The following is a 22,056-nucleotide window of genomic DNA, read 5'->3' as shown; positions in this document are numbered from 1 at the left end:
GATAGTAGAAAGTAACGGGTCGTCGCTTTATCTCTGATTAATCGCAATACAGATAGACGATCATAAATTTCGTTCCATTTTCAAAATAAATACGAAACATGTTTTTTTCAGATAAATTATCATTATTATTATTAAAGATACGATTGTTGCATTATTAATTACCGTTTCCATTGAAAACGCGGGCCGAGGGTACGACGGTCAAAGCCATTTCTCCACCAACTCTTTTCGATCTTATCCGCTTCACCGCTGTTCCTCGCTCAGTCTCCCGGCATCCTCACCATTCTGAAACCGAAAACAGCGAAACCTTTAAACTTCCGATTCAAAATCTGCAACAAGTTGAATAAATCATGATATAAAAATTGTAATTTCAGGAATCGATGGAGAAAAATTATTATTCATCCCCTCTCCTTTTATCGTTCAAATGATCGGTCTTATCACGAAGCGTTTAGATTTATCACGCAAAGAGGCGATTTATACCATTGTTCCCAGGAACAACGAGGATTCCCGGTAATTTCATTAACTGTTGTTGGTATCTATCGGCAGAATCGCGTCAAAATTCCCCTCCCTTCCAAGGAGGACCTTCGACCCTCTTCTTTCCTCTTCTTTCTCTCCAGCGAAAATCTCTCCGTTCCTAATAAACCGGCGAGGAATCCAAGGGTTGGTGCGCGCGCGGAATCAATTAGTTTCGAGGAATTCTTCTTGGCCGTTAATAATTGACTGGAAGGGAAGAGGAGAAAAGGAGAGGGGAGGAAAGGAAGAATAATAAAAGGAAAGCGAAGAGATGAACCGTGAGAGATGAGCTTAACTCTACTAAGCATTGAAATATTCGTTCTAATAATTTATTCTCCTAGATCTTCAGTTTTTCTTAAACTTCGAAGAAGAAACTTTTCCTGATAACTTGTATATATGCAATACTTTAAGACCAACTTCCATCGAAAGAAATATTTTGAATATTAGTAGGAAACGATTCTAAGAGGAATTCTTCCAATAACACGAAAACGATATTAAAGTATGCAACTTTTACAATACACTCTCGTGTAACGTGACTTGTATACAATATACACACATAGTTGCTCATTTCTCGTCGATCATAAACCATCCTATTTGACAAGAACACGTGGAAAATCGAATAATTAAATTCGAAAACTTTCTATAGCGAGATAATAAACGCACATCTGTCAACTTTTACTTTTCTTTCCTTGGTATATAACAAAGATACATTTTTAATTCACCGATGAGCAAAGGAGGAAGAAAGGATCGAGGAGGATCCATCTAGCCGCGTTGGCCGAGAAGAAGAGGGTTTAAGCGTAATTTCCACGGTGTCCCCTCGCGTGGCTAATTCCGTATCCCGGATTTCTGCTCTGACGGCAACACGTCCTCCACGTCGGCTCCGTGAACTTTAATTGTTCGGGCCTATGTATCGTCCAGCCGGATATTTTTACTATCGTTTCCGCTACAAGATTCTCGGACGATGATTTCGCCCGCCTCTCTCGGGAATTCATCTGGTGACTGTGCGATGATTTCGCTCTCGTATATTTAGCCATCTTCCGCGATAACACGTGCCGTCTATTGTAGCCAGGAATAATTTAGATCCGCTAATTCGTCGTCCTAATCTTTATTCCTTGTCGTCCAGAAATTTTATTCGATAATTCTTCTTTTTTATCCAACGAGTTGGATTCGAATTTAAATAACGTTTGTTTGTATTTTGAATTAACAATTTTTTTCAAACATACAGAAATTCAATAATTGAAGAAGATGATTAAAAAAAATTTACGATATAAAACATATAGTTGGAGAATCGAGCAGATGGATCACGGGTGAGTTAAGAGGATTACGAAATTCTCCGGGCCCTTTTTAATCCTTGGCCTGGAAACTTTGCGCCGCGTGTATACGTGATACATTTACCAAGCCAACAACGTTCCCAACAAACAATTAGGATTCAAGCAGCGATCGACTCGAGGTCGGTAGAGGACCGGGCGGAATAGAGGATCTTAGAGGCGAACACGTAACAACGCATTTCCTCCTTTTCCTCCAACCAGCCAGCTTCGTTAATTTTTAATGAGGCGTCACGTCCTCCACGCACAAGAAGAAAATTCGATCCTCGCGATAACACGAAGAACTATGAAATATATTTATTCCAATTACGTTTAGACAACAGTTTTTCCAATTTTCTCGAAAGTGGAAGAATCTCGCTGGATCCTCTCTGAAGCTAGGATTAGTTACTCGTTCTTCGAACAAGAAATGGAAACTCGCTGCTTTTGTCAAATCTTCGTGGAAATCTTAGAATGATGAAATAAAATAAAGGAGGATTATTTATCCAATCTCTTTTTTCGAGGGGAAGAAAATTGATTAATTACTTCAAAGATGCAAAGTGAGTAACGAAACATAAAATTATTTGCAATACTGGAAATATATAACGATTTGGTGAATTTTTTGGTTGAGTTTTTGCAATACTGGAAACATATAACAATTTTTTTCGAAAAAAGCTCAACGTGTTTACCTGTTGCGTTATCGTTACGTTTTAATGGAAAAAACGGTGGCGATCGTTATCTCTTGGTGGACAACTTGTTTATAAAAACGGATAACATCAAACGACAAACGAAAATTGGCCTGTGAATATATTTACCACGTAGAGTGTATATACCTCGAATTTCTGGGCCCCGGAAAACGAAACTCTTTCACCCGAATACTTCGAAAGCGGCGAGCCATTGAAATTCAAACAACGTGATACGACGTGCGCGTGCAACGCCGACTCCTCGACTGATCGCTTTTGCCGTGCCACTGCCGCCTTTATCTGTTCCACTATCGATAATTTTCATTGATAAAACTTTTTTTCTATACTCGCGTTGCAAGCATATTCCGTTGATTAATCGATAAATTATTAAGATTAATATCGAGGATGAGAAATTTGAGCGAACGAATTTTTCTTTTTTTTTTCTAAAAATTTTCCCAACTAAAAAAAGAATATATTACTACATAAATACGTAAGGTTTTAATTTATTCATGCACGTCTTTTTCATTAACTCTTCGCGTGACCAGTGATGACAGTTAAATGAAATGACGCGTTATATTAAACAGTTCGTGATACGATGATATGCTGCCCGCTCACGTCATATTCGTGTTTCAAAAAAGATAAGAAATGATACGAGGGGAATTAAATTAATTGGATTTTTAAACGTCCGACGAAAAGTTTCGAGCAAATAACACACAATTGATACGATTAAATTCCATTGGAGTATAATATAATAACCTTGGTCTACGATGTCATCGATGAATTCTCGTCAATGCCACGTATCCGCGAATCCGATCGATATATTTTCCATATTCGAACGTTCAAATCTTCGTCAAAACAAACTCATCCTTAAACTTTCCAGGCCTTCGACTTTCCAATCGAACTACGAAAGGGCACTCGAGATACTCGCTCGACATTTCGTGTTGCTGAAATGGAATTGCGAGTATATCCACAACACGTAAGAAAATCCAGAGGAGCGTCTAATTTCAGGAAGCAAAAGTCATCCTCCACCGCGAAATTCCGAGCGTGTGAAGTAAACGAAGATTGGGAGGAGGAACGTGAAATTGACTCTGCCTTCTCGAATCTCGGATCGATACGCCGGTTTAACCGATAAACCGAGCAGCTGATAGCATTGAGAGAGAGCGTGTCACTCGCTTTCACGCGTGATCTCTTTCTCCTCGATCGCTTTTTTTCGAAGCGTTAATCGCGTGGAGATACTTTCGTTATTGGTGAATCGATTCTAAATGATTCGAAATGATCCTTTTGAATTTATTGCAGTATCAATAAGAAAAAGTGACGCGAAGGAAAATTTAAAATGCAAGAAAGATATGGAAGAAAAAGGTATAAATCGAAGAGTCATTGTTTCTAGAAGATTCTATTCGAAATTTCGTGCCAACCGTGGTAAAGAGAATTATTATATTGGTATATAATTAATGAAAATGACGGTATTGTAAATTATACGTTTATGTATCAACGTTTCGCACGAGCATCTAAATGACGGTTCTTTTTCCAGAATGGTACGAGAGTAAAAAACTGTTTGCGGATAATTTATACACGAATGATTGCTCAAGTATTATTGCGCCGTTTTCATGGCTAAGGTAAAATCAGGCAGGCGCTATACTACTATAAACTTAATAAAACGGTGTATTTGAATACTGATGCTTGTACATGGACGAGCAATTTATTTTTACTGATTAATAAACGTACATACACATTTGTTTGTTATTGCTTTCCCATATTTTTCTAGAAGCCAGGTAATTTATTTTATAAATTAAAAAGCTTTCCTTTCAATTTCTCGTAAAAAGCTCTCGTAAAAAAAAGAAAAATTTACTCGACGTAAATCGGCTATAAAGAAAATTTCTCTCTTTCTCTCCGTTTCTTTTGAAATCAGCGCTACGTCTGGATATATAAATATCAAACCAATGTCATAAGAAAAGAGAAAAAGTTTTTCTTTTGGAATGATTTTTTTCGAAAATAGAATGCGTTCTCTCGGAAGAAAAATATATAAAATCTGCTGTATCTGAAAAAAACGGAAACGAATAAATAAAGATATCTCGACTGATATCGCGTGACCTATAAAAAGCTCTGTTATCCACAAGATCAATTTGTTGCTCGACAAACAACGCGTTACCAACAACAATTTATCGTTCAAAATATTTCAAAATAACTCACTTTAAACTCAAACCGTGTTGTAATCATTTACGATTCGATGATATCAAATTAAAGAGAGCAACGTCAAACACTGCGATATCACTGAATCATGTATTTTGAATACTATTCCATCCAGAGTCCAATGTTAATTATTTTGTTTTCTACGATAAATTATAAAAGAATTTTTTGCTTGTATTCTGTGCATCCCACGACAAAGATTATTTTATGGTATACAACATTTATGGGTGAAAATAACTTCAATTCAAATTCAAAAATAAATAATCATCTATCAATCATTCGATGATATTAATTGCAAATTAAAGAGAGCAATGTCAAACACTGCAATACTGAATCATTTTGAATACTATTCCATACAGTGTCCAATGTTAATTATTTTCTACGATAAATTATAAAATAATTTGTTGCTTCACACGACAAAGATTATTTTATGCTATACGACATTTATGGATGAAAATAACTTTAATTCAAATTCAAAAATAAATAATCAATCATTCGATGATATTAATTGTAAATTAAAGAGAGCAATATCAAACATTGCAATATTACTGAATCATGTATTTTGAATATTATTCCATCCAGAGTCCAATATTAATTAATTAATTTTATTTTCTACGATGGATTATAAAAGAATTTTTTGCTTATATTCTGTGCATCCCACGACAAAGATTATTTTATGGTATACAACATTTATGGATGAAAATAACTTCAATTCAACTTCAAAAATAAATAATCATCTATCAATCATTCGATGATATCAATTGCAAATTAAAGAGACCAATGTCAAACACTGCAATACTGAATCATTTTGAATACTATTCTATGCAGAATCCAATGTTAATTATTTTATTTTCTACGATAAATTATAAAAGAATTTGTTGCTTCACACGACAAAGATTATTTTATGGTATACAACATTTATGGATGAAAATAACTTCAATTCAAATTCAAAAATAAATAATCATCTATCAATCATTCGATGATATCAATTGCAAATTAAAGAGAGCAATATCAAACACTGCAATATTACTGAATCATGTATTTTAAATATTATACCATACAATGTTCAATGTTAATTATTTTATTTTCTACGATAAATTACAAAATAATTTGTTGCTTCACACGACAAAGATTATTTTATGGTATACAACATTTACGGATGAAAATAACTTCAATTCAAATTCAAGAATAAATTCAATTACAATCACCTACGATTCGATGAAATCAAATTAAACAGAACACTGCGATCCACCCAATATCATTAAATCGTGTATTTTGAGTATAATTTGATGCAGGGTCCATGCAATTAACTTGTCAATTAACTTGTTTTCTTACCAATATATTATTAAAAGAAAATTGGAGGAAAATTTTCTCGCGGCAAAGGAAAAGGATCGTTTGCCAGTGCGTGAAGAACAAGTATATTCTTCACGCATCGGATAAGAGATTCCGCGGCTCTTGTATATACGTATATATTGCAAACAACCTTCGGCATTGTACTCTTTGTCCGTTTCACTCGCGATATACTTCCAGCCGTACAATGGCCTGTAAACAATAGAGAAGAAATCGCATGACAAACGCGATTATGAAGTTCCTTTTGCCGCCGCCGGCAAACAAAGCCGTCGATGCTTTTCCACCAACTCTCCTCATTGTCCGGACAATTTGTTCGCCATTTTATTTACGACTCGAACGACTCGGAACGCGGGGAATCACCGCGTAGGCGGTGACGCTCTTCTCGTTTCTTCTCTCCTCTCCAGGAGACATAAAAAAATGGCTGTTCGTATAATTTAATCAAAAAAAAATTTGGAATCAATTTTGACAATATTTATACATTATTATATATATTATATATTTCTCTAATCCTAAAGGAAATGCAATTTGTATATTCTCCAAGTTCATCTTTACTTCCAATTCTTCGAATTGATAAATAAATTCACAGAATTCACGAGAGAAGCGGATATATTTCGAGGTAGGATATGAAATTACGAGTTTAGAAAATATGCAAAATCGTAGGGAAGGGGAATTAAGCTTGGAGGATGATTAAAGATCCTGTTACCGGCGGAGCAAATTCATCGATTCTCGCAGCGCGGTGAATCGTTCGGTTAAAAATCGTAGCCCGGTAATTGCACGGTGTGTAATAATTAAAACGTAATGCGCGCGCGAGAGAGAGAGAGAGAAAGAATTAACGGGACGCGAGAGCAATTAATTTCCTGTTTTCCCACCGTTTAATCCTAACTTCGTCGATTTTTTTTTCCTTTCTCTCTCTCTCTCCTGCTTTTTCTCCTCTCTCTCTCTCTTCTCCATCCCCCCTCGAAGGGAATAACGTTAACCCCGTGCGTTGCACGGTCAGATAGTAACGAGCACAGAGCGCAGAGCGTGTATAAATAGGAGTAAGAGTGGAGCGCGTGCAAGAGATAAAAAGTCATGCACGAGTCAAAGCGGCCGCCGCCGTGGACGACGGGGAGGATGCCTCCTGATGGAGATTAAACACCCTCCACCGGAATGGACGTCTTGAACGTCTTGAAGGAAGCACTTAAACTTCCGTAGACGCGTGTAAATCATACGCTTAACCGCGCCGTTGATCTCCTCTCTGTTTCCTTTCGAGATCCTTTTTCTCGTGAAAGCGTGTATGGACGTGTACACGGGTCCATTCATCAGAGAGAAAGAGAGAAAGAGAGACTTCATCGCAAATTGAAGACCACCAGGAGAGGAGAACTGTGTATCGAGTCGTATCTCATTTTCTCGACGTATATTTATCAATTTTCCTTTCGTGATATAAATATATTTGTGTTTTTATGTAATAAATATTGCTCGTCGTAATATTGAGTTTTTTTCTCTTAATATTAAAAATTCACCCGCGAAGTCGTCGTTTGCTTTTGAAAAAGATGTTGATATAAACGGATTGTTGTCTCCAATCGTTGTTTCTTTTTAATTGTCGAACGAAAAATCATGAAAGAAAGAAAGAAAGATCAATAAAAATTATCTGTTTCGCGGGAACACTTTGTACGTTTTAAAAATAGAATTCCAGAATTCTTGGAAGATGTACGTGCCACACACCCCTTGTTTGTTGAGCAAACAACAGAGAAACGACAGCAAAGTTTAACGGTCGGCGTTAGAGGAGAGGAAAGAAGTTGGTCGTAAAGAAGGGACGGTACAAAAATTCGAGAATCCGCGAATCCGCGTAAATTTTATTATAAACGGGTCCGCCACCACTTTTTAACCGACCTGCAACCGCGAAGATTTCTTCCTTCTTCCCTTTTGGCGCGCGAGGGAAAAACAACGAGGAGGATTTCTCATTCGACCCTTGGATTCGAGCGACGAGATACGCTACTCGTACTCGTGGTGGCCCATTAAACACTTTTCTCAATGAACGCGCGACGAAAATATCGCGCACCGACCGGATGACGACCGCGGCCATCCGTGTATTTTTGTCATTTTCTTAACCCTGCCCTCCTCTTTCTCCGTCCTTTCTCTGGCCCTCCTGTGTAAAAACAGGAAATACTTTTTGCCCGTTGACAGAAAACACGAGCGGGCAGGCCAAGAAACGTACCAATTTGAAAGAAAATGTTTCTTTCTTTTTTATTATTATTGTCGGTTGATTAATTTCTAGGAAAAGGAAAATATTTTTCATCGATACTGATTCGTTAACTGATGATGATATGATGAAAATTGGCGGTGAGAAAAAATATGAATGAATTAAACGAAGGACGAGGAATATAGCAATTTGAAAGAGTCCTTTCTTTTTTTCACGACATTATTGATTATCGGTTGATTAACTTCTGAAAGTATTTCTTATCGATATTGATTCATTGATTAATAATATGAAAAAAGCCGACGAGAAAATTTGAAAGAGTCGTTAGCTTTTTCCTCGTGTGATTAATTTGTAATTTATTAACTGATGATAATAATAATGTTAGAAAACGAATAAATCGAGAAGAGACAAACTCCGTTTCTATGCGATATTATTAGTGAAATATATTGGAACGCGTACAAATTTTTCACGTACAATTCACCAACTGACAATATCTTGTTGATTTAAATCGACAAGTTAGAATTTTAAGTTAAATAATGTATTAATTTATATTTTACAAAATTGCCAAATAGTGCAATTTGTATTTTATCATTATCGATAGTACTAATTGCTTACTATGACAACTGGCAATTTGTAAAATTTCACTATTAGACGTTATTAAATATTCTAAACTCGCATTTCGGATGGATATCGAATAAGCGCGCTTAGAATGTCACGCGCCGAATGGCTCAAGTTTCCTAATTACCTCCTACTTAGTTTCGACAACGGTTTACAAATACCGACCGAGTTAAAACGGGGGAGTGAAATTTGCCGACAGAGAACAAATGGAAAGTAAACCGGTTAATCTCGCTCGTTGCAAGATCGGGCCGTTTTGTTTTCGATGAATAGCGTATCCAAACAGGGATATATAAAGGATGATAAAGATTCCATTGTATAAAGTTTCAGTTTGAAATTATTTCTCGCGACGGAACGATGTTTCGACTTCGGTTAATAATGGAGATTCCACGGCTCGGTTCATAGCCGAGGCTATGACTTTTCCCTCGAATTAGTTCCGCGCATCGTCGGGGATTCGACGTATCGAATACTTTTTATTTATTTTTCTCTCTGTCTCTCTCTGTCTCTCTCTCTCTCTCTCTCTCTGTGTGTCGTGAAACGTTACTTTCGACGAGGCGAGACGGAATAAAAAATTTTTATTAACTGCGAAACGAAAGTTAGTCTTCTAAAATATTTATATTTATATTGAACGTGGCGGCAACGTTCAATTAAAATACAACACACCTGGACCAATGTACACATCGCGCGTATGTACATATTCACCGTGACACAATGAACCGTGCACGGATTCAAGGATTTCTCGACACGCCAATACGCGTGATTTAGTTAAGCGTGAAATTGATCTCTCTATTTCTCGCTTAGCTCGGTAATAGGATATAAATAGGAGTTGGACTCTCTCTCTCTCTCTATCGATGAGGACAGAATTAAGCGTTGCGATCGATTCCTTCTGATTGATCTTCGTAATAAAAAATCATCGAAGCCGATAAATGGTCGAGAAGAGAATCGTAAGAATACTGTTGTATATATATATATATATATTTAAATTTGGAATAAAAAAGAACGTGTTTTGAAACGTCTTTCGAAATCTTTGCGAGCATTCTTGTAATATATGGTCGACGACCATAGTTTTCTCTTTTACGTTTCGCGAAAATTGCACTTTCTTCCCCTTAAAAAAAAAAAAACAACTCTCTTCAACTTTCCCCCTTATTCTGCCCATCTTTCTCACATTTTAACGATTACGAGCTGATTACGAATCCACATTCGCGATACATTAGATTTTGATTAGCTTTTGATCGATTTAGATTATCCCATCGCCACTTTTCTCTATGATGATGATGATTCGATCGTTTCTGCCATTTTTTCCCGCGTAAAACGGCAGATAAGGAAACGAATTTAAACACGCGTCGCTTTATTTATTTTCGCGCCGGAAGAAATTAGATCGACTTCACAGTCTATCGACCGTGGTTAATTATAGGTGACGGCGGCCGGCCATATTTTTAACCGAAAACATTCCTGGCCGATAGCCGTCGCAATGTCAACCTTGATCCCAACAAACATTTTTTCCAATTTTCCAAATTTTTCCCCCCCTTTTTTTTTTCAAAGAAGAGAAAATTAATCGATTCCGATCTATCATTTCCATTAAAAGGAACGAACTCGAAGAATTTTGCAGAAACTCCATTAATTTTTCTCTCGAAACCAAGATATATATATAAAAACGACGAATATACGAAGAAGTGTCGAGAGGATAAGCTCGAGAATTCGAAATTACCGCCACTTGTTCCAATGGTCCGGGGGAGAAGTTTTAACGAGGAAATATGGATGGATCGCAGCGAGAAAGAAGGCGGGACAGACGAGAGTTGCGAGGTATGAAAAAATGACGAGATGCAATTACCGGTGCGGTTTTTGCCGGGCAAAAACAACAACAACAACAACAAAGCCGCGAACACAATTGGGATCGAATGTCGTTTCCTCCTAGCTTACTCCATTCGCGGAGAGCGCGGTGGAGGAGAAGAAATCGAATACAAGAACGGTCGAGAAGAATCGGGCAGGCCTCTTTTGCATAGATATTGTCGAATGAACGACTTCCGGCCTGTTAATTCCTCGGGATCGCGCCTACGATCTTTGCCTGCTGAGAAAAATCGACGAGAACAAGGACGGATTCGATCGAAAGATTTCGCGTAAAAAAGTAATTCGTGACGGATTAATGAGACGTATCTTGGAGATTAATTATACATTAATAACGAGATAACGGTAACTGATAATTAGATTATTTATCCGTGGTAATAAATCATTTTTCACTTGTTTGTTACCGCGCTGGTAATTGGATATCCTATAATTAATTAGACGTGGTCGTATAATCGCATAATTAGGTTACAAATGGCAAATTGAGCGGAATATTGATAATTGAAAAAAATGTGGGAAAAATTCAAGTGTTAGAAATATTAAATTTCGAACGAAATGATTTACAGTTTTTCAGTTTCCAACTGTTAAGTGGATAAATAAGATTGCTGATAATTCCATTAAACAGTCATGGCAAATTCTAATTTATCACGCATCGTATATCAATCGCTCGTTAGAACGAAAACGAGGCAATCTTTCAAGCGCAGCTTTCGTTTTCCAATTTGTCGAAATTTTAAATGGACTCGAAAGAAGGAGATATTATATGGTGCGCGTTACAACTTCGATTATCGATTACAAACCCGATTTGTGAAAAATATGATCGATCGAGAATTTTTGCATAATCGTCCCATATAAATTCAATTAACATCGAACGGACGGGAAACGAAGGAAGAAGGACGTATTCTCTTCCTCCTAGATGAAACGTGGAGGCGAAGGAAATCGATCCTCGAGAGCACGTTGTATTTCCCCCCTCGAACGAGTCGATTAAATACTCTTGCTCGAGAAATAGAAACGCGCATTAATCCCGCGCGTCGATCGTCATTCTTCGAGGAATTAAATCCTACGAGAGAGAGAGAGAGAGAGAGAGATCGGGAGAGAAACTATTCTTAGCGGTTTGGAGTTATTCCATCATATTTTACTTCATCGTTCATAACAAATTATATTTCCCTTTCACGATATTGTTAACGTAGAAAATCAATTTCCACGTTATTATTCAAGTTTTTATTACACTCGAAGAAGCGGAATTACACGTTTCTTTTTATTTTATTTTATTTTTTTTTTTTCTTTTACACGTAGGAAGTTGTAATAAAAATTTACAATTCGCAGGATGTTTAAAAAAAAGTAAAAAGATACGCCGGGAATTCAATAGTTTATAATCATTTTCTTCGTGTATCGTTTCACATTAGCATCGTGATTGACTTATTATTACATACACTGGTTTTTCCAGGTACTTTACATTTACATTTTCCTCGATATTTTAAATTTAACCGAACGTTCCCATATATACAGGACACGAATTGGAATTGGCACACATGGTAACAAAAGTGTGCCAATTCGTCGCCGATAAACGACTTAACGAAACCGAATCCGGCTTGCTTGTCAAATAATTCGACAGGAATCCGACATTTTCGAAAGAGTTGGCAAATCCTTGAGGAAAGGATGCCAAACGTGGAAATGGAAGAGGGACGTACGAAACATCCTCTGCAAATATCGAGAGAAACCGATACATAAATAAACCGATCTTGATGCCGATATAAAACGAAAAAAAAAAAAGAAGAAAATGATTATATCCCTCGAATATTAAGATATAAATCTTTTTTTACTACAATATCTCATTCCGCGTACACAATCTCTATCCAGAGTCAAGGATCGAAATCCATTTAACCTAGAAAATCTATCCACTATAAACAGATTCAAACCGACTATCTCGTATATGTGCAACGATATATATAAATCAAATACCTCGTTATGCTAATGACCGTTCAATAACGATCGACAACACGATTTGAAAAGAGAGGCGACACAATGCAATCTCGCGACGCGACATCGAGGACAATTCTCAATTTCTCCTCTTCCTCGACGAGCGTTTCCAGCTCGAGCGTGAATTAATTATACCCGCTAGACTTCCTCTCTTTATTTTCTCCTTTATCGCGGCTCGTTTCACTCGCCCGTGTGTGAGTGCTCCTTTATTGGGCCTGTAACACCAGGGCCTGATGCAACCGACAGCCTTCACGAAGGCGTAAGCCGCGTGGGCGTGCGCGACGTCGACGACGACGATGCCGCGTGTTTTCTCCTCTCGATCGCGTGCGCCAGAGTGTGGGTGATCGAATGTAAAGGGTGCCTTGGAAACGCTTTCGGCCACCCACTTCTCTCTCTATTATCGTCTATTATTTTACTTTACTTTACTTTACTATATTTATTTATATTCGCGTTTAACGACGAATCCGGGGCAGCATCCGTATTATTCCTCTCGGAAGAAGACGGAAGGAAGCGGAAGGAGGGGGAGATCCGCCCGTTTAATCGCTTCGAGGCAACGTAAATTTTCGCGCTGTCGATATCAGGACTCGGTTCTCAGCTGCCGATCGATAGAATCCTCCTCCTCCTCCTCCTTCGAAAAGGAGAGGAGTAATCTGGACCGGAAGTTGGAAACTCGAGGACTTCGACTTCTTCGAGGTTCTTCTCTCTCTCTTATCGATATATACGATCTAGGATGTTTCAGGATTAAACGAATGCTTCGTTCAACGATTTAAAATCGAGAATTTTGTTTCCAACGATAATCAACGAATTTCTTTCTCTTTTCATCGTGCGCACTTTTTTTTATGACGTTTCTCTCGCTGAGGAAAAACGAAGGGAATGGCTAATCCTAGAAGGGTTTCACGGATAGGACACTTGGTTCCACCCGGTACGTTCGAGAGAGCTCACGTGGGCTTCACCTCTATCAGCCTTTCTCGTTCGCCCATGCACATTACGCACACGCGTGCGCGACATGAATAACGCACGACCCGGTTCATGCGAGTATTCCTTTAAGAGAGCTTTAAAGACCGGGGACATTTCGCGCGAACAACGCCGCTCGTAGATTCCATTAGATGCCTCGTCCACGAGAAGAGGACAGGGAGGAAGGAAGAGCGTTCGAACCCCGTCGTTTGAATATAATTTCGACTCGTCGTCGTTGTTGTCCTCGTCTCTCCCCCTCCTCCCCGCTGTTTTTATTGCCGGACATTTTATGGAAAATCGTCGACCCGTTTTCTGCGGATGGTGGAGAGAGATGGGGGGAAGGCATCTCGAAGAAATGGCGGAACGACAATGGAGGGCACGCAAAACGAGGGCGAAGAGGACGAAGGAATGAAAATCGAGGCGTAACCGGCAGGTATAAATAACAGGGCGATACGAGGAGAGCGAGAAAACCGAATGACCGGTGTATTTTCTGCCTAAACTGGCGAGAAGAGAAGCGACAAAGGTGTTTTCGAACGCGAGAGAGAGAGAGAGAGAGAGAGAGAGAGAGAGAGAGAGAGAGAGAGAGAGAGAGAGAGCCTGTGAATATCTTTCCATCATTCTTCTCCAATTTTACAATCTTACAATTTTATATATATATACAGTGAAAAAGTATCAGTTTTCGAAGAAAAATTTTTATAAAAATTTAGTAAGAAAGAAGAAGAAAGCAGGATCTTTATTTGCGTCTTCTCTCTCTCTTTCTTTCATATTTCATTTATTTTTTATCGCTTTCCTTTTTTTACCCTCTTCAACTTGACAAGCACACTAGACTTTATTCCACCCTATTTCTTATTCGTTTTTATTTCCTCTCGTTTCTCCCCCTTAACCCTTTTTTATTCCTAGCTGCACAATATACACGACCAAATTAACTCGCTCTCGCATTCCCTCTCCTTTCTCTCTGCATCCTTAACGTTCTCCTCGCTTCTCCTTGCCCTTCTTTTTGCCTCGTCTCGGCTCCCCTCCCCATTCCCAAGCTTCTTGCCACGCGTCGTTATACCCTCTCCTTCCGATCAGCGCCGCAGTTTTTGCCACGTTTTCCATCGCGCCACTGGAGGGAGGGAGGAGGAGGAGGAGGAGGAGGGGGATCACGAACGTGTCCCCGGATCGGAGGAGGATTGTTTCCGGGTTGTTGTGCCACGAACCGGGGATTAAAAAGCACAGTCGCCGGTGGTTCTTGCGTTTGACACGCACGAGGGTGCATTGGACTCCCTTTCGACGCGAGGGGAGGGGAACGTTTCCTCTAATTGACCGAATTTACGTTATTCTCGAATTCCTTCGTGATGTAACGATTGTGGACATTGCAATCGATGTTGTAATTTTAGAATGATTTTACGAAATTTGTGAAAATATTTCTTGCGACTGTTTGAATTTTAAATAAACATTTGGAAGCGATTAAAATTGTTAAAATTTTCGAGAATTCAACGATTAATAAGATTTAAAAAGATATTCGTCATAATTTCTTCCTTTTCCTTGATTTTCCGCTTTTGCGTTTCCATTTATCAGGCTTCTGATTACAATAACAAAGCAGGCGCTAAAACGTGTATTCAGTTTGTTGAATGCGAGTTTCGAATCGCATTGTGTCGGCAACAAACGTTTCGAGATCTTTCAATTAAAAGAGCGATTTTATATTTCTATATCTTCGAGTCGAGGAGATTCGAGATTAAGCTCAGATTCGACTGAAAATCTCTCCTTGCCTTTAGAATTTTCAAAACTCTCGTAGAATTTCACGGATGGTTTCATAGATCAATTTAGAATTTACAATTTTATGCAAAATATTCCTACGAATCGATGTATATTTCGTTACAATTATATTATCGAATATTGCATATAGGAAGATTTCAAAATAAGAAACGAAAAATTTTCAAGACTTCTCTGTCTTTTTCACCGACTATTCCAGTTTCGTTTTGAAGATGGTTCAATATGGTTGAAAAAAATAAAAGTGATTCTGTATACAATCAACTGGAATAAATTTCCAGTATCGATTCCTCTTTTTATTACCTCATTTATCACGTCCAATTTATCATTTCTAGAGGACGACGTGTCAACGTTGTCCAGCCTGTTTTAGAAATTATAAAATGGATATTCACGTGCATTAATGAAATTAAATTTTCATATCTCTAATTCTTGTCCTCCGTGCGACGTGTCACGTTACTTTTTAACACAAACTTAAATCATTCCTCCTATCTGTCTCTCTACTTCCAATATCAATTCTTTTTTTATAAACAATTTCTTTCTCGTTGCAATCAATTTATCGTTCCATAGCCAATACAATTTTTGATTTAACGATCGTGCTTGTACACGAAGAACCAGAGACGACACTGGTTTTTATTCCCCGACTTTTTTTAACTCTAAAAAAAATTATTTCATTCTATTCTCTAGCGGAAATTAAAGAAAAATCAAAATTGAATAATACAAATATCGTCGAGTTATCATTGTATGTCACTCTTTTTCAAAAATTACAATAAAATTCTCACTAAATTTTTAAAATTTACAATAAAAAATCTTACTAATCAATCAAATTTCATCACCATCGTGAGGATATTCACGATCCTCAAATTCGAAGCCTCAAATTATTTAATCTTCTCGTCAACGAATGTTATGCACGAATGAAGAATAATCGATCGATTCCACGTGAAATAAATCACTTACGTTCCACGATTTATAACCACCGCTTTTCCTTCCTCCCTCTTTCTCTCGCTATTCCCTCAACTTGTATCACGTATTTCGCAAATGTTTGTTGCGTGTAACGAACGATTGCTCGTATAAATAGCTAGGAACCATCTGTTGTTGGTTGGCTTGAAAGCCTGTTTCAAAGCCCGGGTAAACACGGGTGGATTTATTCGCGCTCGCGATAAGATAATCGAATTTACATTGACACGCGTTACGTCACGTCTTCCACCTATTGTCACCTTTCGATCTCGATCCTCCGCGTAAGACGAGGCTATTCCTAACATACGGGTCACGGATATCGCTAATTCCCCCCCTTCTCCTTTTTCGATATCGCTAAATTTAATTATCTCTCTGGGCAAAAAGGAAACCTTTCGAAACATTGATGATTCGTCGAGGATTAAAAGTCGAGATATCCAATTTTTAATTAATCGATCGAAAAGGAAGAAGAACGATTATCTAAACAGGTTCGACGAAATTTCTTTCCAATCTTTTTTCTTTCTTCTTTCTATCGAACAATGGATGTCCATGAAATTCAAAATATCTAAAGTATACGATATTCAAACTTTATCCTTTTCGCAAGTGAACACAAGATAATTGCCAATTATTCCCTTGAATTTCTATCCATTTAAAATAATTAAAATAATCCAAAATGAGATTATTCGTACCAAGGACAATTATACACAACTCTAATGTACTCTTCGACAATTTATTATCCCAACTCTTTCCCAATTCTATTATAAAATATAAACAATGAGAAAGATCGATGAAGTCGTAAACTTCTCGATCGAGATCGGTCACGCGTGGAAAAGCTACGACGTTTGGAGAGAAAATTTAATGTCTACGATTAACGGAGATACACGTGTGTATATATATAATTTCTCGACGCGTAATCGCTGTTATTTCCTTTCCTTTCCTCGCTCAATGCGATCAATACATACATAGAGGCACGCGAGTGTTGTTAATTTAATGAAAAGATCGCATACCGGGAGTGCATTAACGTTGGTTGAACGGCCACTGGATTATCGGTCATTCAAATAATTATCGAGAGGAGGAGCACAAGGGGAGAGCGAAAAAAAAAAAGAAAAAAAAAAGAAAAGAACTCGAGCAAAAGAGACCAGCTATGATTCATTCCATCCGACTTATTATACGCGTCCGAGTTTCTCTCGATCGAATTATTTTCCATCCCCCTTCCAGGCAAAACAACGCATTGACAACGCGTCGTTGGACGAGCAACGAATGAAAATACACGCTTAGATGAATCGTGAAAGAGGTGTCGTCTAAATAGGAGAACTGTCCAACTGTTTGCCTCTCGTTCAGAGGGAAAAAAAAAATATGAATGTTGAGGAAGAGGAGCGGATATAATATGGATTCACGATTTGGATCGATTGGCTCGTACGCATTTATTTTATATATTTATACACGCGCGGTGGTTTAATCGATGATAATTCGATTGTGAAAATATTACGCGTGTAAACATTCGCTCGAGAATGAAAACCCTGTATTTAAATCGGTTATTTCGAATAACGAAATGGAAATATCGCGATGACGATTCAGATTTGTGGTGGAAGGATAGTTTGAAGGGGAGGATGGATGGATCGACTTAACTTTTTCAACGATATTTCGACGAGATAACTTTGCAATTTTCCATTTCGCGACCGAGAAACACGTCCTCTTTTAAAAAAAAAAAATGGAACTCAGGAAAAACTCGTTCAACTTTTTTTTCGACTAATGCGTTGTTAATATTTTTTTTCTGCGAGACACGAGACGATAAAAAGTGGAGAGATTTCCCTTGTTGGAAAATCAATTCATTTTTTTGAAAGATTTGGTATTCAAGAACGATTCTTAACGAATTTCGACACCCATTTCTTTATTGTACCTTGATCAAAAACGAAAGAGAGAGGGAGAGAATTGAATGAGATCAGATAGCGAAATAGCGAGGCAAAGTGAAATATTACTTTGTACGTGTTATCAGCAATATTGCAGCAATTCCAATATATACGTTGCAAAAAGAAAACTTTGTATTACTCGCGAGGGAATAAAGTTGTAGCAAGTATTCGTTCAACTTGGATGAAAAACACATTTACGTATCAAAAAGAATGATAATTTTTCAATCTACGTTTTAAAAGTTTCTATCATTCGACAATTATGAATTCAAAAAAAAATAAGTTCAAAGTTAAAAAGCTTGTATTATTAGAAAATTCTAGATATTCATTCAATTTGAATGAAAAATACATTTAAATATCAAAAAGAATGATAATTTTTCAATCTACGTTTTAAAAGTTTCTATCATTCGACAATTATGAATTCAAAAAAAAATAAGTTCAAAGTTAAAAAGCTTGTATTATTAGGGAATTCTAAATATTCCTTCAATTTGAATGAAAAATACATTTACGTATCAAAAAGGATAATAATTTTTCAATCTACGTTTTAAAAGTTTCGACAATTATGAATTCAAAAAAATAAGTTCAAAGTTAAAAAACTTGTATTATTAGAAAATTCTAAACATTCATTCAATTTGAATGAAAAATACATTTAAATATCAAAAAGGATGATAATTTTTCAATCTACGTTTTAAAAGTTTCTATCACTCGACAATTATAATAAATTATAATAAACTCAAAAAAATAAGTTCAAAGTTAGAAAGCTTGTATTATTAAGGAATTCTAGATATTCCTTCAATTTGAATGAAAAATACATTTACGTAGAAAAAAGATGATAATTTTTCAATCTACGTTTTAAAAGTTTCTATCACTCGACAATTATAAACTCAAAAAAAAAAAAAAAAATAAATTCAAATTTAGAAAGCTTGTTAGGGAATTCTAGATATTCGTTCAATTCGAATGAAAAATACATTTAAATATCAATCTACGTTTCAAAATTTCCATTATTTGACAATTTTAAACTCACTCAAAGTTAGAAACCTTTTTTTATTACCTTCGTATCGAAAACGTGCGACAATTCTTCTAAATTTAAAACTTTCTATCTGTTCGAATGAAAAAAAATCACAAAGTTAGAAATGGTTCTACGATTCGAGCAAGAAACAAATAAAATTCCGGGATCGTTTCGATCGAGCTAATATACTCTGTACATGGTTGGCATCGGTCGAACGTAACGTTCGGTTAATTAAGAATGATCGCGCATCTCGCGAATAACGATGTAGCCGCGAGGAGCGGATTACGTATTCGCGGAGCGTATTTCAAGGCGATTACGCTAGCCCGATGACGACGTTACACGCACCGTATACCGCGAGTTATTCCCATAACTATCAAAAGCCCGCGACGCCGGCTTGTTGCGCTCGCCGATTATTAACATGGCGGCGAGTGCCGGCTTACGAGGAAATAATGTCAAGGTCGTTTAGGTGTGCCCGCGAAAGGGGCATCTACTAGAAGAGTAGAGGAATAACACATAGATGAGAATAAAAAAAAAATAATAACAGGAGAATATAATGAATCGAACGAATAATGGAACAATAAGAATATACGTCTCTATATATATATATATATATATATATATATATATTAGGTTGGCAACTAAGTAATTGCGGATTTTTTTTAGAAAATCAAAGACAATTTTTTCATGGAACTAAATAACTAAAATTCTGTAATGCGTTGCCCATTTTGATCAATGACCTTTTGCCATCTTTCAGGCAGCATCATAATCCCACGTTCATAAAACTTGTGGTTTTTATTAGCAAAAAACTGAATCAGGTACGATTTGATATCATCATCGTTATTGAAATTTTTACCATTCGAGGAGTTTTGTAAAGATCGAAAGAAAAAGTAATCGGATGATGCAAGGTCAGGACTATATGGTGGATGTGGCAAAACATCCCAACCAAGCTCCAATAATTTTTGCCGAGTGACCAAAGATGTGTGTGGCCTTGCATCGTCATGATGGAATACAACACCTTTTCGATTTGTCAATTCGGGCCGCTTTTCTTCAACCGCATTGTTTAATTTCGTTAGTTGTTCAATGTAGACAACAGAATTGATCGTTCGGTTGAGTGGTAAGAGTTCAAAATAGACAATTCTTTTGTAATCCCACCAAACTGATAACAAAACCTTCTTTCGATGAATACCAGCTTTTGATATTGTTTGAGCTGGTTCACGTGGCCTGCTCCACGATCTTTTCCGCTTGATATTGTTGCAAACAACCCATTTTTCATCGCCAATTATCAGTCGTTTTAAAAATGGATCATTTTCATTACGTTTCTTTAGCAAATCGCAGCTGTTAATGCGTTGCGTTAAATGCTTTTCTTTCAGTTCGCGAGGAACCCATATATCGAGTTTTCGAACATAGCCAAGTTGTTTTAAGTGGTTTTCGATGCATGTATGCGATACATGAAGCTTCTCTGCAATCTCACGAATTGTACTGTGACGATCCGAATCGATTATTGCTTTGATTAGGTCGTCATGAACTTCAACTGGACGACCAGAGCGTTTTTCGTCTTGAGTGAAAAATCACCAGAACGAAATTTATTAAATCAATTTTGACATTGCCGTTCTTTTAAGGCTTCGTCGCCATAAACAGCACATAACTTTTTGTGAGCTTGCGATGCGTTTTTCCCTTTGCGAAAATAAAAAAGCAAAATATGACGATAATGTTCCTTTTGATTTTCCATTTTTCAACGAACGTCAAACGAAAACTACGCAACCGATCAAAAAACTTTTTTTACTGATTGACTAAAGCTAAATTGCCAACTATCAAATAACAAAATGTATTTTACATTGACTACGGCAGCAAACCTAAAAATTCAATTGAAGCTATCTATAAGTGAAATCCGCAATTACTTAGTTGCCAACCCAATATATATATATACGTCTTGTTAATTAATAGAGACGATTGTGAAATAATTATAACAGCATGTGTCGCTAATTAACCGTGTATAAATATAATATCTCATTTCACCAATTATCGTATAATAATAATAAGAATAACAACGCGTCATGTGACGAGTGTCATCCGTGTTTCATTCTCGGGTTAATTAGACAGATGGCGCGTAAAGTAATTGTAACAGACATTTATATACGATACGCGCGCAACAAGTGAGAGAGGCGAAAAATAGGAAAAATCAACCGTTCGCATTTGCAGGCGTCGATCGATTTTTTTTTTTCTTTTATATCGCGAAATGATAGGTGAGAGAGGGGAAAAAAAGAATATGTAAACGAAGCAACAAAACGGATTGCCGAATCTCCATAAAATCGACCGCAATTATATCAGTTCGTTTCGGCGAATTTAAACGCGGCTCGCTAAAACGAACAATACGAGACTCGTTTTCCATCAATTGGGACTACACCCGGTGACAGGGAATCGTTGATCTCAGTGGAAAAGTCAACTTTGCTTCCAGGAATTTGGAACGAGCATCTAGTAACCATTGCAAATTCTAAAGTATATGTAAATATTGGATAATTGAAATATTGGATGATTTATCAGATACTCGTTGCACTTGTTTGATAAAAATACGAATTTTTTAATATTCCATAAATATATCTAAGATCCAACGAGACAATTATGGTATAAATTCTCGAATATTAAATAATATCCAAATCCTCCAGGATCCAAAGAAATAACCTAAATATATACACAGTTTCCTATATCTCTTCTCTATGAAATATAAAATTCTCAATTCTGATCTAATAGCATCGAATCTTTAACAATGCAAAATTTATAAAAGATACACTCATATCGAAAACCTAAAATCTAAAAGTACGTAAATCATAGGGATTAAAAA

The 22,056-nt window shown here is 36.9% G+C and overlaps 1 protein-coding gene across 3 annotated transcripts in view; it reads right to left on the bottom strand.

The window, feature by feature from the left end:
• The window catches only part of LOC408697 (KN motif and ankyrin repeat domain-containing protein 3), a 48,539-nt gene that overhangs the window by 21,616 nt on the left and 4,867 nt on the right, over nucleotides 1-22,056 (bottom strand). The window contains exons 1-2 of one of the 3 annotated variants that reach the window (XM_006565862.3): nucleotides 2,645-2,773; nucleotides 163-282 (exon numbers count right to left, since the gene is read on the bottom strand). In XM_006565862.3, coding sequence (XP_006565925.2) covers nucleotides 163-208 — 46 coding nt within the window. In that variant the 5' untranslated portion in view covers nucleotides 209-282; nucleotides 2,645-2,773. Of the gene's footprint in view, nucleotides 1-162; nucleotides 283-2,500; nucleotides 2,523-2,644; nucleotides 2,774-22,056 lie in introns of those variants that run through there. The other 2 variants (XM_016910886.2, XM_006565861.3) reach the window with 2 other exon arrangements.

Source organism: Apis mellifera, linkage group LG2 (genome assembly GCF_003254395.2).
Source record: "Apis mellifera strain DH4 linkage group LG2, Amel_HAv3.1, whole genome shotgun sequence".
NCBI classification, from domain to species: Eukaryota; Metazoa; Arthropoda; class Insecta; order Hymenoptera; family Apidae; genus Apis; species Apis mellifera.
This window is presented reverse-complemented; position numbering and strand designations above follow the sequence as displayed.